Below are 20,781 nucleotides of genomic sequence, written 5' to 3'. Positions count from 1 at the left end.
GCCTCCCATGAGTTCTGGGAGAGCTGATTAATGTCTTTCCCTTGGACTCAGTTCCCCCACCCCTTTTCTGACCGCTGGGGACCCCTTTCTCAGCATGGAGGGAGCAGGGTCACCCGCTCCCTGAGGGCCTTCTCCCAGGTGTCTGGCCCTAGCCCTCTGTCCTTCTTTCTCCTGGCCCCCTCTTCGTCCTGTGCTAACTTTGTCTTCTCACTTGTCCTTGTCCTCCATCCCTGTACAGGAAGCAGCAACATCCTGGGAGAGGGGTGTGGTCCACCAGTCAGTCCTTCCTCTGTGCTCCCGGCTGCCAGCAAGGCAGAGAGGAGGAAACTGATGGCCTTAGGAAAAACTGAGGGCTGTTCAGGGGAGCAGAGGGAGCAGCAAGCTGGGTGGGCAGGGTGGGAGCCATCACCAGACTTGGCAGGCTTAGAGCCAGAACAGTTGTTAAACTGAATATGGCAAACCTATGAAAACCTGTTTCCTTCTTTGTCTTGAGCAAGCCACTTCCCTTCATTTAGTTGCAGAAGGTATGATGTCTCTGCTCCACATCAGTGGTGTGCTACTAAATGGCTCTAACTTTAGACATTAGCACGTGGGAAATACAGAGGGCTCAAGGTTGCCAAATCATGTGGTTCACAGTTTATGGAGAAGAGAGGAGTATACAGTTAATTGGCTCTAAATTCCTGTGCTGTTCTTTGCCTTTCTTCAAAGCCATTCTAAGGTGGGATTATGAACTCACACTGGGCGCTCCGGACAGCGACTCGATTTCCATTCATCCCATGCTTAGAGACCTTAAGGGTTCCATGACTCCTAGCCACCAACATAAGCACCTCAAATTTATTAAGAGATAAAAGTTAACCTAGGAAACCACAAGCTTAAAGCCTACAAATTTGGCAAGGGCCTTGGATTCAAGCAAGCATCTCTGAGCCTCAGTTTCCTCGTCAATAAAGTCAAGATAATAATACTTATCTTCTCGGGATATTGCAGACATAACTGTGTTTACAGTGTCTGGCTCAAAGGTATTCAGATACGCCAGTTTCCCCATTCCTCTTGTCTCAGCCCTGTTGGTGCCCCCAACACCAAGTATGCCCTGGGTGTCATGAGCTGAAGCACCCAGTTAACACAGGAGAAATCACCGATTGCTGCAGAGTTGGCTGTGAGTAGATTTACAGAGTCCCTTGGTGGTATAGCTATGACAGGTATAGGAGTGATGGTTGGTTGGTCGGTTGGTTTTTATAGATTTAGAAGTGATGGTTCGTTGGTTGGTTTTTCTCTCTACCCTTATCCAGGGAACCCAAGAGAAATTCACATATACTTGCTCCAGTTACTTTTTTTTTTTTAATGGAAACACAAAAAAAGCATAAGGTCCATATGGCAGCTATTGATTTGGACCATCTGGTGAGCCAGGACTTGCTCCTACCATGTTGAACCAGAAGCTGCTCCGAAAAGCCTTTCCTCCCATAAGAGACGTATTGGTCAGATGGGGAGAGGGATGGATTTCATTATAGGGCGGGGACTACAGTGAGAGGAAGCCAGAGCAGGACTCTGAGGGACTGTCTGCAACCCTGACCCTACAACAAAGACCAGAGAGAACCAAGAGCGTGTTGATTGACACAGGGGCGCTGGGGGTAGCGGGTCCCCCCTTTACTATCTCCCCCGCTGGTGGGGCGGGAGGGCATCAAGTAACTAACAAAAACAATTGTGGAGCACTTTATAATTGCAAAACGCTCTGCAAGTATTCCTGGGTGCCTGCAACAGGACGAGGAGGGAGTGTCAAGTTCACCCTCCAGAGTGAGGTCTGGTAGCCCTAAAAGATGACACACATTTTCCCTTCATTTTTAAAGAATATTCTACTTTTTTCCTCCCTCTTAGCTTCTGAAATGTTTTCCTTTCAAGGCTCCTTCCTCTGCTTGCTCTCAGCCCAGAGGCAAAAATTTTCCTTCCCTCTAAAAGTTTTTGTGAAGACCGTTTATTGTTTTCAAGTTGGAACAATGGGAGGATTTTTTTTTTTTTACAGCATCTCTAAAACAGCCCCAAACAACAAACCCACTGATTATTTGTAAGCTTGAGGGAGATAAAAGTCAACAGGACTTTCCCACCCGCTTCAAAGACTGCTAGCGAACAGGGATTTCAATGATGCGGTTTGGTGTCTTACGCTGCAGGTGTTTCAAGCCAACAACGATGCGACCGAGGTGGTTGTGAACAAGCTCCACACGCCGCTGCTGACGAGGTTTGTCAGGATTCGCCCTCAGACCTGGTACTTGGGCATCGCCCTCCGGCTGGAGCTCTACGGCTGCCGGGTCACAGGTGAGGCGAGGGCTCCGGTGTCGGGGGGAGCCGACTGCATCACGCGACCTTCCCAGCAGGAATGGTGCAGGGACTCGAGTCCTACCAGAGTTTGTCTTTTCAGTCATTCATGCATTCAAGTATGTGTTTATTCAGCATCTACTATTTCTGCCAGCTGACATTTATCGAATGCTAACTATGTACCAGGTTAAGCACCTAAGGTGTATTATCTTTTATTATCCTCATAAGGACTCTGTGCTGTAGGTATTATTCTCCTCACTTTACAGATGAGGAAACCAAGACTTAAAGAGCTAGGTCACCCAGTCAGTAAGGGGTGGAGCCAGGGTTTGAATCTAGGCAGTTTGAGTCCAAAGCCCGGACTCTCCAATTACACTCTGTACTGCCTCGACAGGGGGCCAAGAGCCATGCACAGCTCTGTGGATACAGCAGTGAGCACCGACGACAGACCCGGTTCTGTGTGGGCACATGGACAAGCCGGGCAGACATATTAATGAACAAACTCGTGAATAAATGTAAAATCAAAACTATGATAAATGTCAGGAGACAGAGGCTTGTGATCCTTGGAAGTGCAGTGGAGGGGATTTGACCCAGTCTAGGAGGTCAAGGAGGACATCCTTGAGGAGGTGATGATTGAGCTGAGGTTAGAAGGCAGACTGATGTTACCTGGTGAAGAGGGCAGGAAATGCACCAGGCAGTGGTCACAGCTTGCTCAATGGCACTGTGCCAAGAGGGACCAAAAGAGAAGGTGAAGAGGGTGGGCAAAGCGTGTGGGCTGAAACCCACAGAGTATAGATTGGAGAGGACCAGAGTGGGAGCTGGGACACCTTTAGGAGGCTGGTGCAGTGGTACAGATGAGAAATGATGGTGACTGGACAAGCCCCAGATATTTACGGATCGTCCAATCCCCTCTGTCTTATGGGCTCAGCCCAGGGCAGGGAAGTTGCTTCTTTGACCTGGAAGGGTCTGCAGTGTACATCCATCCCTAGTCATACCAGCTCTGATGGGGAGTGCTCCGTGGCACGACCCTGTTGGAGGCTTCTCGTTTAAACACTTTGCATTTGCACAGTCTCTGCATCCTTCACATCTTTCTTGCGCATCATCTTGTCTACCCTTTCTAACAACTCATGAGGTCAGTGGGGCAGGAACTGATGAGAAAACCAAGGCTCAGAGAGGCTAAACAGCTTGCCCAGTGTCACCCAACTAGACAGGGCAGAGCCAGGAACTGAACCCAAATGTTCTCAATACAACTCTCTGCTCTTACCACCTTTACACAAAGACCCAGTTTCCCTCTTACGTAGTAGGTTTATCCAAATCCCACTTAGGGGACTGTTTTCTGTCCCTTCCATGTTGCTGTTCCAGCAAAGGCTAATCAGCAAGGATGTAATTAAAACTCATTTTCTGGAAGATTGGAAGGAGGGAACCAACCAGTGAATCTGAAGAAGGGATATAACCTGAAGGATCTTTTTTGTATCTATAACTCAGTTTACAAGTATTTAATGCACACTTGCTATAGACCCTGCCTTTTCTGACATCATTCATTCGTACATTCTTCACTCATTCATTCAGTCCACTAATACTGTGTGCCGGGCCCCACCCTGAGCATTGGAGATAGAGAAGGGAAAAGAACATATGGGATCTCTGATATCATGGGGCTTTCAGGAATTTTCAGGCCAGTAGGCAAGAGAGATGACAAACAAATGCAAGTATTGGATAATTATAAGCTAAGATGTGTGTACGAAGGACAAGAATAGGGTGCTCTGGAGTGACTGTGGGGACCTACTTTAGTGTGGATTAAAATTTTGGGGACAGCCTTTTGAAGGATATGGCATTCAAGCTTGGGGTGAGCAAAGGTTAGTCTGGGCATGACTGAAGGGAAAAGCATGTGGGTAGCAGGAACAGCATGTGGAGGGGATCTAAGGCAGTAAAAAGCAGTGATGACACAAGTGGAAGTAAAGTTTCCATTCACCTGGCAAAACTATCACCAGAGATCTTAGCTGGCTCCCCTGTGCTCACTGTCCTTGAGAGGGTCAGTGGGGACTAGTGTCCTCCACAAGGATCTGCAGACACAAATCCTGACAGTCCTTGGTTAGAGCTGTAGGTACAAAGAGCTACCAGCCATTAGATACTCAGATATACCAGGCACTGTGCTGGGAGCCATTATATGGTAACTAACAGGAACCTCGCAACAACGCCAAGAGGTAGGTACTGCAATTGGCTGCCCTTTAGATATGCGGAAACTGAGGCACAGAGCAATTAAATAATTTGCCCAAGGTCATCCCACTAGTAAGTGGCAGAGTGAACATGAACACAGGCAGTCTGGCTCCAGGTCCGGGCTCTCGATCACAGTGCTAGACAACCTCGAAATGCAAAGAAATCAGTGCTGACTTAAAGCGTGTGACAGTTGGGTTCTTTTGCAGCTCTCTACTAGTGGGGGGAGGTTCCCTGGTTAGAGGGGTGTCAGCCATGACCTCTTACATCTTCCTCCCCTCTCTGCAGATGCCCCCTGCTCCAACATGCTGGGGATGCTCTCGGGCCTCATCGCGGACGCCCAGATCTCCGCCTCCTCCACTCGCGAGTACCTGTGGAGCCCCAGCGCAGCCCGCCTGGTCAGCAGCCGCTCCGGCTGGTTCCCCCGGATCCCCCAGGCCCAGCCAGGTGAAGAGTGGCTTCAGGTAGACCTGGGAGCACCCAAGACGGTCAAAGGTGTCATTGTCCAGGGAGCCCGTGGAGGAGACAGCATCACCGCAGTGGAAGCCAGGGCATTTGTGCGCAAGTTCAAAGTCTCCCACAGCCTAAACGGCAAGGACTGGGAGTACATCCAGGACCCCAGGACCCAGCAGCCAAAGGTAGGCCATTTCTGGAGTCCTCTGTAACTTTACCCCAAACACAGACGCTAACTGGGATGCAGGGAGTTGGGGTGCCGATTTCCCAGCTGAAGGCCATCCTCCAACCCCTGCAATCCAATAAAATAAATGTCATTCGAGTTGTGCCAGGCATGGTGCTAAAGGCCTTAGTTAGACTCTCTTCTAATCCCCACATCTCTACAAAGTAGATCTTTTTGTCACTCCCATTTTAGAGATGATAAAACTGAGGCTTGGTATCATGCCAAGGTTGACAGTTCACCTGTGGTAGAGCCATGACTCAGAAACCACAAGTCTGACTCCAAAGTCCAAATGCCTAACCACTAATCAACACTGCTTTTTTTTTTTTTTAAAGTTCAGCACCCTTTATAACCCTCTTCCAGATAAAGTTTCTTTGAAATTGGCCAGACATCCAAAGGGGATGTGGTTTTTGGAGGCCAAACTATAGAAACTAGAGATTTACTTCCAAAAATAACTGTTTTCTGAATGTTGCTGCGTTTCTTTGTATTTTCCTAGTCTTGGCTGCTTAGATCTTTCCCACCTCTCATACTGAGGCTCGGGAGAAGCTTATTCCCGGCCAGAAGTTCAGGCCATACAGCCTGACCTCCCGCCCATCATCAGAGGGGTGAAGGTTGGCCTTTCACGCAGGAGCCCCCAGAAGGGGAGGGACATCATGCCTCTGTCCCTCTCCAGATTAGTCTCCTGGTGGGCCAGGCACTCTGATCCTCAGTTCTAAGTTCCCCCTTGTTTTCCTCCAAAGAAAAGGGCCCCTAAAAAGGAAGGGAGTATTACATGTCTCTGGTCAGCCACCTTTGCTAAGCAAATGTTTCCATTCCCAATGCAGAGGCAAGGTTTGGGTTGGAGGTTTTGCAACGCCGATGTAAACTCCCAGCTCATAATTGCAGAGGCTTGGAAAGGCTTGGGGCTCGGTAACCAGACTCTTCCATGGATGGAGCAGAAGTTGGACCATAGGCTTCCCCAGGGAGAGCTGATCCTGGCTCTTCTTGGAAAAGGAGAAGATCTTTGCCAGGGTCAGAGCCTGCCCTCCCAGGGACAGTGCGCCCCTTTCAGAATTATGGACCCAGCGCATCCTGCAAAATGAGGCAGCCCTACAGCATCCCATGGGTTAAGCGGCTGCAGTCCTGGCCACCCCCACACCTCCCCTTCCCACAGATGAGTGGCTCCAAGAGTGCTCTGGGTTGGGTCCCCACCTGGCCTCACCAGGGCAGCCCCACTGTCATCAGTCTTACGTATTGGGGTCTATGTGAGCTTTCTTTTGTCAGAACTGCTTTCAGAAACTATCTCAGATTATCAGTGTGAGACCAGAGGACATTGCCATGAGCCTAAAGGAAAGGGTGGTCATGTTCCCTAAAGGCTCTCAGTGGCTGGGAACTACCATTGGTGGGTCTTTCTAAATCTAGGCTTTCAGGCATTAGAAAAAGAAGCATCCCTTCTTCAGTAAACCGAGCAATTCAGAATGGTCAAGACAGCCTAAATTGCCTTCCTTTCTCTCTAGCCAAGCTCAGCTTAAAACACATTTAGAATCTAATTCTTCCCTGCATCCTCAATTTCAGTCCCTGGATAAAAGATACAATCTGGAAATGACCCCCTTTGTTCACTCCCTATTTTCTATAATCTGGGTCCCTAACCACCTTCCAAATGAATAAAATCCTTGGTCTGAAAATGAAGCTCCCATGGATCATAATGTCCCAGTGACCGTGCGTCAGCTCTGAAGCTGCCTTCCTGGTTGGATGCGAGGGGCGGGGGGGGGGAGAAGGTGAGTGGGGAGGGGTCCCGTGCCAGAGGGGCTGAGTGGCCTGTCTCCCTGCAGCTGTTCGAGGGGAACATGCACTACGACACCCCTGACATCCGAAGGTTCGACCCTGTGCCGGCGCAGTATGTGCGGGTGTACCCGGAGAGGTGGTCACCGGCGGGGATAGGGATGCGGCTGGAGGTGCTGGGCTGCGACTGGACAGGTAAGTCTCTGCTCTCCTCTGCTGGCCTCCCCCGCATGGTCTTGTGACCCTGGCATTGGGGATTCTCTGGGTGGGGGTTGGGGGAGAAGCCACCTCCAGTGAAGCCCTGCCAGCTGGAAACCCCTCGGACCCCTGCCATGTTCCCAGGCCTCAGACCAGACTCCTGCAGCCTCTGGACCCGGGACAATTTCTGAAGGGATGCACTTTGTCTTTTTTGAAGGATCATTTCAGTTCTCCAACTCGCCGAGTCTCTCAAAAACAAATCATAACCACATACCACCCACCCAAATTCAATTAGACCCTGACTCTTCAGGCCAGAGGGCTGTGGCTGTTGATTTAGGGAAGGAAAAAAACCCTCATGATAATAAAGTAATCGGTTTATGTCTGAATCTGGCCTCCAGATGTCAGTGGCTAAGAGACTTCATTTTCATTTCGAAGCCACATCTGTAAAAGGCATTTATTTGTCAGGAGGGACCCTGTTGCAGGGAGCTGATGGGAGTAGGAGCCCTTCCCAGCACACAGCGGAGTCTCGCTCACCCCCTGTCCCCGCCAGGTGACACAGCCTGGGGGCACCACTAATTCTCCCTAATGAGGGTGAGGCCCGCTGCATGCCCCACGCCCTGCTTTTGAGGGAGGGCCCTACCCTTCTGAGTCACGCCTCACCTTTCCTCTGGGCACCGGCCATCTTCCCTGGGCAGAGCTGGCACTAGCTGTCACCCAGAGGTCACTCAATGCCTGCCAAAAGGAGCTCGTGGGAGCCTCCGGGGCTGGGCGCCTGAGCCCAGTGCCAGCAGGAGCAGCCGGCAGGCTGAGCTGTCCTGCCTCTCTCTCCCAGGGCCCCAGGTATCCCAATTTTCCTGTCCATGCCGTACCTGTCACCAACTCAGCCAGCAAGATAGCATGAAGGATTAATAAGGGCATGTTGGAGAAGTGCTTTTGGTACCCAGGGAGAAAAGTGCCGCCTGTGTGCTGGCTACAGCCGTGCAGAGGAGCCCCATCGAGGTGCACAGATGGGGAATCGGTCCAAATTAGCCTCCTCACCTTTGAATTGAAGGCAGCCCCAGTGAACACATCTTCGTAGGAAGACGCTTTACTCCCCATTACATAGGGGTGAGGCCAAGGTTCCCTACAGCCTGCTAAATGTGTGTCACCTGTCTTCTCACAGGTCTTGGAAACCTCCGCTCCAGTGCAAGCTGGCTTCATTTACGGCAGCCTTAGAATCAGGGGCTTAGCGCTGTAGGGGATTCGGGAGCTTATAGTCCAGTAGCTTTCCCACATTTTTGACCATGATCCGTAATTCAAAATAAATTTCTATCGCTTCACTGACCAGCACGTACACGTAGACACAGACAAGCACTCACATGTTTGTGCGTAATGGGGTACAGGATATCATGAAGTGCTTGGACTCTGGAGACAGATTGCCAAGTTCAAGTCCTGCCTCTGCTGATCGCTGGCTGCATAACGTTAGGACAAGTTACTTAGTCTCTCAGTGCCTCGGTTATCTTAGTTGAAAATGGGCATGACTGTAGTCCATCTACACCCCCTAGGATCATAAGAAGACTAAATAAAATAATGGATATGATGTATTTAGATGCTCCCTGGGACCCAGAAAACCTGTTATGAGTAAACGTACCTGAAACAAAAGGTTCCCAAAGCAATGCTCATCCTCACCATGTTGTGCACTCTGAAATCTTATGGCCCATAATTTTAAAATGCTAGTCATGACCTAGTAAGCTGATTCCACAACCTACTGATGAGTGTGACGCATGGTTTGAAAAAAATCACAGACCTAAGCCAAGTCCTCTTTCACAGACAGGGAAACTAAGCCCCAGGGAGAGGAAGCCACTCACCAGAGGTCACTCAGCTGGCTGGGGCCAGCTCATACTTCCCTCCTGTCCTTCGCCCTCCGGTGCCCTGCCTCTCCTGGCCTGGCCCTGCTTTATGGCAGCCGGACAGTTGCTAATGACCTCTTCCCCTCATTTCCCCCCAGCCCCAACCTGCCCCAAATTACACTGGCGATGGTCAGTAACAGGTTTCTCATTTCAAAGCCCAGCCTGGCCGTTCCTCGGAAGATCAGAGTTGAGGCGCTGAGGAGCGTTACCCTCTGCCCAGCCTCCTTCCCTTTGAAGTCTCTGACATCTGGTTTCAATTTCGGGGAGCATTGCTGTTTGATGGGCAGTTACCTCGGAGCGCCCAGTGCAAACACAGCACACACACAGTATAAACACACCGGCCTCTGTGCCGCCGTTTCCTCACTTTCCTTAACACGCCCTGCCCTCTGGCTGCCTCACCGGCCCCCGGCCCCCTGTGCCCCGGGATTTAACATGATCTCCACCAATCAGCTGACCCATGTGGCTACCTAACATTTCCAGAAACTGTTCTCCGTAAGTCATGTGGCTTTGTTTGCTTTTCAAATTTCCATCCATTTCTGCAACTCATCCTTGGTTTACTTCTTCTTTCTTGCCCAAAGGATAACAGGAAAAATAATGGGCTGGGATGAGTGGCTGCAGCTAAATAATTTGACAGGGCTGCTTCACCTGTTACTTGGTTTGTTTGTGTTTCAAATGATTACGTCTTGCCTTGCCGCCTGTAGTTTACTTTACAATCGAGTTTCTATGACACAGTGACAAAATTTGAACTTACAAATTAGGACGCTTCGAGGTTATTTGCTATTTACTGTGAGCAAGAGGCAGACACAGCAAAAGGAAGTATGAAAGGTTACGTGCGTAGTATTTAATAGCAGAAAGGTGGGAAGTCGACCGTGAAAAAGCTATTCAGCATAGTTAGCAATTTCCTCCAGCTCCTGGCTTTATTAAATGGTATCCTGAAGGGTGCCTGACAAAGGCGCCTAATCACATACAGTAGTGCAAAGGAGGATGTATAGAAATGGGAGGAACAGTGCTCCCGCTTCTATAGGGCGTCTTAGTGGAGGACAGCTCTGGGGTGAAGGAAGACACCACCCCAAAACACATGGACTTGAACACCAGTTTCCAGAACCCCTTTCACCCCACCCAGGACCTGACTCATAGCCCCATTCATTCCCTAAATGGTTGCTGAATGAATGACTGGTGTGAGCAAATAATCGAATGAATGGGTGAATGAATCACCGAGAACCCAGGTCAAAACACACTGCCTGCAGCCAGGTTTGGCCTAGCCAGGGTGTATTGCACGTTACTTATTATGACAGTTTGAATAAGGTGCCAACATGTATGAGTCTGGAGATTTTGCATAGGGATTTTTGCCTTGGGGGTAGAAGGAACCTTGGAAAACCTGGTCGCACTGGGCCACTTCCTTGCCGGGTCCCAAACTGCTGGGGCCAATCATGGCGGCCTCCTTTAACCCAGGAGTGCAATATCCCAGTTGCCACCACCTCCTCCACACCTTCCCCTCTCCCCAACCCCCAGTCTGCTTCCCTGGCTTATAGTAGCTGTTTGGATCCAGGAAACACTTGAATTTGCCACACCCTGATCTAAAGACACAGCCCCAAATTCCTCTCACCAGGTAGAGTCTGAGCTCCTTTAAATCCATATTCCTGTCCATCCAGTTTCGTGCAAACACGAAACACAGCGTGGCTTAGCCCTACTTTGGAATCAGCATCCCCACCACCCACCTCCATTATTGTCTCCCGTGGCCTTTCGTGCTGGCCGCTGGGCCTCCACCGTGGAGTAGAGCGTGGGTTTGTGTGCATACCTCTGTCCCAGCGCTTTCTGCAGCCCAGGGCCATTCCCATTCAACTCAGGCCACGCTCCTGATGTCACTGGCAGCACACAGAGGTGGCTTCGGGGTTTTGCGCACCTGAGTGCCTCTTCATTTTCCTTCTCTAAAAGCCCACACGTGCGGAGGAAGCTTCATCTTTGGCATCTTCCTCCTGCTGGGCTCCATGCAGGCTGCTGCCACATTCTCTTCTCTTCCTTTGCCTTCACACAGACTCAAAGCCCACGGTAGAGACGCTGGGACCCACCGTGAAGAGCGAAGAGACGACCACCCCGTATCCCGTCGACGAGGAAGCCACGGAGTGTGGGGAGAACTGCAGCTTTGAGGATGGTGAGGATGGGTGTGGGGCATATGGCATCCAGGGTGGCGTGGGTGCAGACCAGTCGGAGTGGGGGGGGTCCCCCGGGGCCGAGATCCAGGGCATCTTAGGCAGGGATCAGGGAGGTGCAGGTCCTCAGCGGCTTGAGCAGTGGCTCTGTACAGCCAATCCAGACCATAGCAACCAGTATAGCCCTACAGTTGTGAACCCACTGGTCACCGGCTGAGCTGAGAACCGAAGAGAGCGCCTCCTTTGAGAAGTTTCATCCTTAAGCCCTCACCACCATGCTTCTCCTGTTAAAGGAAAGCCGTTCTCATCCTTAGCGCCCACAGTTTTTCCTAACAATCTGTGTCTCTGTGGTATAGTCAAGTGAAGACCTGGTGGTCATCTGGGTGCTTTAATCAGTGGACCATGATAGTCGGGTTAATTCATCAGTTAACCATGACTTGATTTCCCTGTGCCTTTCACCACCGCTGATGTGAGGAAGTGTGACAAGGGCGATTCTATCAGGTAGCGTATTGCACCCTCTATGCCTTGAGTGCAGGCCAGAGACAAAGGCAGAAGTGTAAAAAGGCATCCTCAACCTTTCCTCCTCGTGTTTGGATGGGGCTCACCACTTGGGAAATCTGTTTTCTTTCCACTTTGTCTTAGGAGCATATCCAAGTTAGATAAAACAAAAATTGGCAGAGCCCAACAGTAAGTCACATTTTAAATCATATAGTGCTAAGGTCACCAAGTATGAGGACATTCCTAATAAACCACAAATTTTGGAACACCTGGCAGTTTGGGCTAGAATTTTAACCTTGACAGCCTCAATTTACAGTAAATTACTGGTTATTACTAAATGTTCATTAAACAAAATGAGGTAAGATTGGCAAAGAGACGTGAGAAGTAGCAGAGACATAAAGACGGAGGGAGACGGGAATCGGTGGAACCTGCACATGCAGCCGTTTGACAGTAGGAGGAACCGCTCCGGTACAGTGGATGCTCCAAACACTGGCTACAGAGAAGAACGGGAGGAAGGCCAAAAATAAATGCTGAAGTTGCATGACTGAAAAATGATAATTTAATGCATATGCTTCTGGGAATGTGCTTTCGTATATTGTGTGGGTGGGGGCCACTGTTGGTCAGGGTTAGTGGAATACAGAATTCTGACATTTTAATGAACTTGTTTTTGTTTTATGAAGAGAAGAAGTAGACTTGGAGAATCTTCCAAGACATGTTTAAGATAGTTTTCGAGCCAAATGTAGAACGCATAGGGAGTTAATATATGGTATTGCAGGGATCCCCAACCTTTTTGGCTCCAGGGACCGGTTTCACGGAAGGCAGTTTTTCCACAGAACCTGGGGGTGGGGTGCAGGGATGGTTTCGGGAAGATTCAAGTGCATTACATTTTTTGTGCACTTCATTTCTATTATTATTGTAATACATTGTAATATATAATGAAATAATTATACAACTCACCATAATGCAAAATCAGTGGGGCCCTGAGTTCTGATCAGGTGGTGATGTGCGTGACGGGGAGTGGCTGTAAATACAGATGAAGCTTTGCTCACTCACCTCCTGCTGTGTGGCCTGGCTCCTACCAGGCCGTGGGCTGGTACTGGTCTGAGGCCTGGGGGTTGGGGACTGCAGTGGTATTGGATTCCCAGAGTTACTCTGTTGGGGAACGGGGTAGGGGTTCTATCTAAATGACAATCCAAAGGAAAAATGAAGAGTTCTGCTGCAAAATTTCAGAAGTTTATTTTTAATATAATTTTCCCATTTATAGTGGTTTGTTTCATTTGAGGTTTCTTTGATGGTTCCTCCCCTCTCTTTTTGCAAAAGATCTTTCTGTGGAATTTGATTCCTGAGATACACAGTATGCCTGTAAACATTAGGGAGGAATTATGGTATATTGAATTACTCCATGTTTTTGAAGGGAAAAATAGAAATTCAGAAATTGTCAGGAGAAGGGGATGGTGAGGGCTAAGGGCTGACTTTTCCAAGCCACAGGTTGATGTTTCTATAATAGATTCCGTGTGTTTCTTCTCGACTTTGAGCTGACTTTGGCCAATGGTGGGCAAACATTAAATATCCTCTCTTGGGAAGGGGAAGCACAAACAGGGCCTGGTGGCAATCTGCCTCCTGCCTTAGAGGCAGCAGGGCCCTGTCCCCCTAAAGGGTGAGCCCTCCTCGCCCCCGTGGTGAGCAGTTTGTTTCTACCAGTCTGTTGTTCCCTTTAGACTTCCTAACCTGCATGCTAAGCCTTCCCCACGGAAATTCCTCTCTGGGAACCCTGGGAAGGGAAGTGAGAGGGCCAGAGACCCCACTTCCTCTCTGCTACCAGCGTTAGCCAGCACTTTTCCGCTGTCTCTGCAGCCACTGTGGGCAGACGTCCAATCTGGGTTCCCGTTTCCTCTTTCCCCACCTCCACACCACCCCCTCTTAATCACACATTTGGCACGAGCTCATACTGGATTTTTGAGCTGGGTGGAACCTCAAAAGACTGAACCTTGGCTGAGTCTTCAGGCTTAGGCAGGTGAACCACCAAAGAAGACAGGACGAGCCACCATGTAGCCACTTGTTGGATTTCCATGGGGAGAGCTTCCTCTGCCTCCCCGGGATCCCGGCCCCCAGGGACTCGGCACGATATGAAATTACTTTTCCTCCTGGTCAGCACTGAGCCGGGCAGCCGGCTGGTGTGGCTGCTTCATTTTGCTCCTAACGTGCCAAATCTCCCGCCTGGTGATACCTCCCCGCGGAGATGCCCAACTGTCCCCGTCATCAGAAATAAGAGATGGATCACAAAGAGGTGAAGAATAGCAAACAAGCCTCCCTTGTTTCTGGGGTCACTTTCTCCTCACTGGCCAGAACCTCCCAGGCATTTCAGCCTCTCTGGATGCTAACAGGCTGCCCAGCCACTTCTGAGAGCCAGGTTGGCAGGAGATGAGATAATACTCTTTTTGGGAGCCAGCCCTCCACTGGGGCACTGGGGAGACATTCTTCTCTGGCATTTAGGGAACAGCAATTTTCACATTTGTCTGCTCTCTGAGGTGGGACAGAAGAGGCTGATTAGAGCCTGAAGCCATTTGGTGGCCTCATTTATAATTGCTTACTATGGGAACCACTGGCAGACTTGGCTTTCCTGCCTGGGAAGGATGAGACCAAAGTCTGACCCGAACGCCAGCCATCGCCAAGATGAGTTAAATGAATAAGCAAAGGGAGCCACTTCTTTCTCTGCTCTCCACTCAGGCCTTGCCAGCCATTTAAATAGCACCACTGTGGCTGTTCTCTGAACCCATTTCATTTGCCTTCCTTTGGGTTATTTTTTTTCCCCTCCTTTTAGACAAAGATTTGCAGCTCCCTTCAGGATTCAACTGCAACTTTGATTTCCCGGAGGAGCCCTGCGGTTGGATGTATGACCATGCCAAGTGGCTCAGGAGCACCTGGACCAGCAGCTCCAGCCCAGACGACCAGACGTTTCCAGGTAAGCCAGCTGTGAGTTAAGAGACGAAAGAGTTAAGGCCAGCCGGCTCCACATTTTTCAGCCCTGATTCCCTACCAGCTTCATAACCTCCCACCGCAGAGCAATCTTCTGTTCTTTGCCCACAAACCACCACAGTCTTTGCTCAAGACGTCACCTCGCAGAAGTAGCTGGTTGGTGGTTCCCAGCCCTCTCTTGTGATTACAGCACAGCCTGGAAGCTGGGAGGGAGAGGGGAAGGCCAAGATGAAAGAAAGAAAGAAAGAAAGAAAGAAAGAAAGAAAGAAAGAAAGAAAGAAAGAAAGAAAGAGAGAGAGAGAGGGGGAAGGAGGGAAGGAGGGAAGGAGGGAAGGAGGGAAGGAAGGAAGGAAGGAAGGGGCGAGCAACTGGGAGGTCCTAGGAGATGGGATCAGTCAGCGTCCTCTTGATTCCATAGCTAGCACTGTATGTCACCATCACAGAGCCCCTTGTTAACTTCAAGTTCACTGGGAAGCCACTGGCCTTGAGTCTGACTGATAACTTCTCTCAGAGTGTCATTGCTTCTAAAGCAAACCAAGTCGAGGGACTGAAATGCTGTCACACCCCTGGGTGTCTAGCAGAGCTGCCCTGCACTTAGCCTCTAGAAGAATGTTGCTGCCAGTCCTTGAAATATTGTTAAGCCCACCCTTTTGGTTTCAGAAAGCCAGATTTCAGAAGCCTCTCCTGGCACTGTGGGCAGAGAGGGGCTGCCTTTAGCTTTTCTAAACAGGCAGAAGCAAGAGTTGTCTACTATCTCCACTGACACCTGCTTTAACAGTGGCATTCTGGTAAATGTTTAACAATAGCTTTCCAGGACTGAAAAGAAAGCCCTGCTTTGTGACGTGGGCCATTTTTGGTGGTGGAAATACTCTTACTATGGTTGGGTTTAAGCTACCAACACAAGATCACTGCAGGTGGAGTTGAGAATGCAGCGCACTAGCGTCCTGGTCAACTGTATTAAGATAATTAGCAAGGGTTGAGTTTTGAGGATTTGTTACCTTTGATATTTTACAAAATTTATTTAATTGTAACGTTATATAATTTAAATTTAATAATGATTACCTTAGACCCCATAGCATCTGAGAGGAAAGGGGTTAATTCTGGAAATTTCAGAGATCAAATGTTGCCATGGCACAATGGGAAAACACTAGAAAATAAAAGGGGGAAGGGCCCTCCCCTCCTGCAGACTTCCTCAGAGCCACTCCCTTCCCCCACCCCAGGGCTGGCCACTGTCCCCTGTCCCCAGGGGGTGACAGTGGGATGGAGGCTAGGAGAGCACTTCGGGTGGCCTCCTGACACAGCCCACACTTGCTTTCCTGGCGGGTCACAGCGTCTGCTCTGGAGAAAAACATTTTCATATTTCAAGTGTTTATCTCTTCAGCATTTGAGTGCTCAGAGAGATTAATATCTGAAGATCACCACGGCCTCGGGCAACAGGAGAGAACACTTACCCCAGGCCCAGCCTTAATCACCCTCCCCCCTCGCGTTCACCGCAATAATGTTTAATTAATATAATGAGCCTCCTGCACGTTGGAAAAAAAAATACTTATTTTTATAACCCAGCCTGGATTTTTCATTTCATTTCCTCTCCTTTGAGACTGGGTCCAATTAATTCGTGGTTTTGCCCAGCCCCCACCTTTTATCTGAATGTAAAGAAGGCTTGTGGGGTCTGTGTATGTGCGATAGTGTTTGTGGTTTCTGTGCATGGGTGTGCACGTGTCTGTGAGGTGTGTGCCTACGGAGGCCGCTTGGCAGAGGCACTCTGAATACAGGGATGTAGCCTGAGTCCCCTGCAGGCTGGGAGATTGGCTGGCTCTTACTCAGAGTCCATCTTCAGGTTCATTCTCGTAATTCTGGCCTCCTCCCTTGCCCTCTTCTAAGCAGGTTTTCTCTAGGAGCGACTGAGGCCAGCCCTGCCCGGGCTGCAAGGCCACCAATTAGCAAGTAGCAGTTCTGGGAGAGCGTATGTTACCTCCCTTCAACCCTGGCCTGTACCTCTGTCCCTTCGCCAGCTCACCTCCGCCTCCCCCTGCTGCAATCCGGCCCCCACCTGAATGCCCTGACAGTCCACCCTTGCTACTGGTTGAAATTCTAGTCTTTGTCCTCATTCCAGTTGATTCATTACACCCTGCGGTTTGGGAGGGCTTTTCAGAGCAAGCTCACAGAGCAGGCAGAATTCCAACCTTTGGCTGAATGGATGGGGACACAGAGAAAATTAGGGCCATAAGGAACTGCTAGAGCTAATGTTCCTCCCTTAAGATACTGGGAAGGAAAATAATTATTTTCCTCTTGCAGAAGAATCCCTGAAGTTTGGGAAAGTGGCACTTGTGACCTGCCTCTGGGAAACAAAATCATAATCTTGTTCTCGGAGCCCTTCCCTCTATCCTCTGATGATTTTAAAACCCGTTTTCTGTATGTCCCATTTTTCTGCTCACAAAACTCGGATAAGCTTTAAGGAGGAGAAGATAGAAAGCCCTTTCTGTTTAGGGTGGTCCTTTCTGTTTCTTCAAAAAAAAAATGGAGCCCTGAGGGGAGCAGCTGGGAGGAAGGAGCAGCTGTGCTGGGTGGGGGCTGGGCAAACCTACCGGCCAGGGCACTGGCCCGGCAACCCTGACTGCGGGCACCACACTCTGCCACCCACAGCCAGAGACCACGCATGCCATATGCTTCATCCCCGTATGAGACAGGTAAACAAAAGTAATTAAATTTAAGAAAGGAGGTGTCCCCATCGAGTGTGGAGGGAGTAGGGGTAAAGGGAAGGATGGAAAGGAGAGAGGAAACGGCCATGTTGAAACACCCATCACAGCCCATTTGACAAGAAGTGTCTGTGGAAACTACTTACATTCCTTAGATAGTTTCTGAATTGGTTATTTTCTCGTGTTTTCTTTCTTTTTTTCTTTTTTTTTTTTTTCTTCATTTTCCTTTTCCTTTTAAGTAAGCAATTAGTTCTGTCCTTTTGGCTAGTGGTAATGGTTGCTTAAGGCTGACAAGACACCCACTGGTTTCATTCCACTGTTTTTGTTTTTCAAGATAGTCTTTCAAGCCACTCAGAATTTCTTTTTTTAGCTCCTTGCTTGTGGCTTAGCTGCCTGGAGTGTGTTCATAGCAACCCCTGGGGACCCTGTTCCAAATTCAGTGACCCCTGGTGGTTGCGGAGGAACACTTCTCAGTGTGCTCTGAGAAGCCACTTTGCCTCTTCTCTGCAGCCGTAATGACATAGAATGTGTTCCCTTAGTAGGAGCTGGCATGCTTTCTACAGACATTCTCAGGTGCTTGGATCATAAACAGTTCTGAGAAAATCAGATTCCAGTCTTTAAGGACCAAGGCAAAAAGTTCTTGAGATGATGGGGGCGAGGGGCAGGTATCTAGAGCTGGAATGTTTAATATGGTAGCCATATGCCACATGTGGCAATTAAATTTTTTTTAAATTTCCCTTTAGAGATAGGTGTCACTCTATTGCCCAGGCTGGAGTGCAGTGATGCAATCATAGCTCACTGCAACCTCAAACTCCTGGGCTCAATCCTCCTGCCTCAGCCTCTCAAGTGGCTAGGACAACAGGTATACACCACTACACCTGGCTGGTTTTTTGTTTTGTTTTGTTTTGTTTTGGTTTTGGGTTCTTTTGTTTTGTTTTGTTTTATTTTTGTAGAGACAGGGTCTTGCTATGTTGTGCAGGCTGGTCTCGAACTCCTAGTTTCAAGCGATCTTCTCTCCTTGGCCTCCCAAAGTGCTGGCATTACTGGCATCAGCCACCACACATGGCCTTAAATTTTAATAATTAAAATTAATACAGCTAAAACTTCAGTTCCACTGGCCCGCCAGCCACAGGTGAAGGGCACAGTAGCCATACTGCATTGGTCAGTACATATATAGAATATGTCCGTCATCACAGAATGTTGTATTGGGCCTTTGGGTATTAACATGAGAACAATCTCTGGGGGGTTGCTGATGCTTTCATTCCTTGGTTTTGGTATAAACCAAGAAGCAAGTACTGCCAGGGATGTGTCTTCTCTGTGATCCCATGATGAGAGTGTCCAGTTGCTGGTATTTTCATCACCGTGTCATTCTTCCTCACTAGACAACCATAGTAAAGTAAGCAAGCCACATACCATTAGATGATGTAGGAAATCAAAAAGAGCATCCTAAGTAAATATGGAGTAATGCCAATAATATTATTATTATTACCATTGTTCTGGTCATTATTATTATTGTCAGGAATGAGACAGGAAGACTAGAGATAAAGGATGCTGGGCCAGGTCAGCTTCAGAATCCTCGAGTGTGTGGTCGTCCTAAATGTATGCTCTTTTATTCATGGGTTGACCTTGTAAAGTCTGATTGCAGCGTTACTTCATTTTGATAACTTCAAATCGTGAAAGCCATATGAAGAAAACAGGCAAAGCCGACTTTGAACAGTATGCCCTTACGAAAGGACAGAGCTTTGGCTACCTAGCTTACCTGTTTGTGTGATTGAGAGAACAGAACCTTTACTCTGGGCTCAAAAACAAGCTCAAGGGGGAGTGAGTCAAGAATCCTAATGTTCTAAAATACTCAGATGTTACAAATGGTGGCTCCTCCTTCAAATGTAAGTGATAAAATCATTCACAATTCACTGGGGCTGTTGTGACACAGATTGGGCCCTTGAATGAACTGCATTAAGTGGGAGACCAGAGCTGGGATCCGCTGTGGCTGTGCACATTGAAAAGATTAAGTGAAGTGCGGGTGGGTATGGTGGGTGGATGGTTACTGAGAAATCAAAGGAAATCATTGATGAGTGAACTTACTTATACTGGGCTTGATTTTTGACAGTAGGTTAGTGGCGACTCTGAATTAAAAAGAAACTTTCTAAGCTCAAAAGATCGGGTGGGACCAATGGCAGTAAATAATGCAGACATTGGATTGGAATTAGATTGCCTCGCCTCCCGGAAGAGGTTGCTGCAGCTCGGCTGAGGCACAGCCACTGCAGATCCAGAGATAGGACCCTGCAGACTCTGGACTGTGATAGATAATTAAAGACCAGGAACAGTTTGGCTAAAAGAAAGCCAGTAGTCAAAGAATAATTTCAACTGGAAAAGAGAAGGATAGAGGCCTCTTTCCTACCTTGAAGGAAGGTGGGAAAACATCTCTGGCTTTGTAGAAAAGACAGTAGCAGAGGGAAGCTCTTACCCGGTTTTTTTTTGGGTTTTCTTTTTTTTTCTGCAAATCATGATTGGTTGAGTTCCCCAGCAGTGAGTGGGTTGATAAAGAAGGGGCAGAATGATAATAAGTCTTCCTCAATAGCAAAACCTTCATGAAAGCTGGCATACCAAAAATCAACACTAGATAGACTCCTGCAAAGACCAGGCCCAAAAACTCAAATGTTCGCGAAACGGACTATTATAAACCTTGAGAACATCCTGCTGAGTTCATCCGGAGTCAGTGTTTCCCTTAACTGGTTGTTAATTTGAGGACCTTAGCAGAGATGGACTGACCTTGGGAGGCTAGCTGAAGGCTGACTCATGTTTTAAGCATGACTATACAAGGAGACTACATCTCCTGCAGCACTAAATATTCTTTCAGATGGTTGTTCTAGTAGGAGGGCAAGATGCTAGCCAGGAGATGTGTGTGTTGGACAGATGGTGCGTTTGGCTTTGCGATAGCCAGCGGGATCAAGCTGGTGATTTATTTCAGGGTTTGGTAAGGTGTAGACACAACGGATTCCATTGCTGTTGGGCCAGCTGCAGTCACGTGTCCAGCTGACACTTACGCAGCTGAAGCCAGATGCGGCCGTAAATCGCCAGGTGAAATGTCAAGAGACCCTTTCTAGAGACGGCAGCAGGTTAAAATGCTGAACGGCCCTGTCCTCTGCACTTCCTCTTCACCCTTTTGAACTCGTGTTGTTCATTCCCATGCGATTGTTTTCCCTGTATCATTGGCAACAACAGATGTTTTGAGGCAAGGACCCAGCAAAGTGCCTCTCAAATATGTCAGGTCCAGGAGGAGAGGGATTGTATCTCTGGGACATTATTTCTTCATTCTCTTTCAGCAGCCGAACATATTTCCTTTCCATTGTCTTTTTGTTGGAAGCTATCCATTGCCGGCATCACCGCCATCAGCTACAAGAACAAGAAGGCAGCTTCCAGCAGGC

General features: G+C 48.8%; 1 protein-coding gene across 5 annotated transcripts in view; it reads left to right on the top strand.

Moving 5' to 3' along the window:
* The window catches only part of NRP2 (neuropilin 2), a 115,845-nt gene that overhangs the window by 55,683 nt on the left and 39,381 nt on the right, over positions 1 to 20,781 (top strand). For all 5 annotated transcript variants that reach the window (XM_069483811.1, XM_069483616.1, XM_069483716.1 and 2 more), the window contains exons 8-12: positions 2,160 to 2,304; positions 4,801 to 5,150; positions 6,997 to 7,141; positions 11,069 to 11,185; positions 14,503 to 14,643. In XM_069483811.1, coding sequence (XP_069339912.1) covers positions 2,160 to 2,304; positions 4,801 to 5,150; positions 6,997 to 7,141; positions 11,069 to 11,185; positions 14,503 to 14,643 — 898 coding nt within the window. The remainder of the gene's footprint in view (positions 1 to 2,159; positions 2,305 to 4,800; positions 5,151 to 6,996; positions 7,142 to 11,068; positions 11,186 to 14,502; positions 14,644 to 20,781) is intronic.

Source organism: Eulemur rufifrons, chromosome 1 (genome assembly GCF_041146395.1).
Source record: "Eulemur rufifrons isolate Redbay chromosome 1, OSU_ERuf_1, whole genome shotgun sequence".
In the NCBI taxonomy this organism is placed as follows: Eukaryota; Metazoa; Chordata; class Mammalia; order Primates; family Lemuridae; genus Eulemur; species Eulemur rufifrons.
Note: the sequence above shows the minus strand (reverse complement) of the source record. Positions and strands in the feature narration are given on the sequence as shown.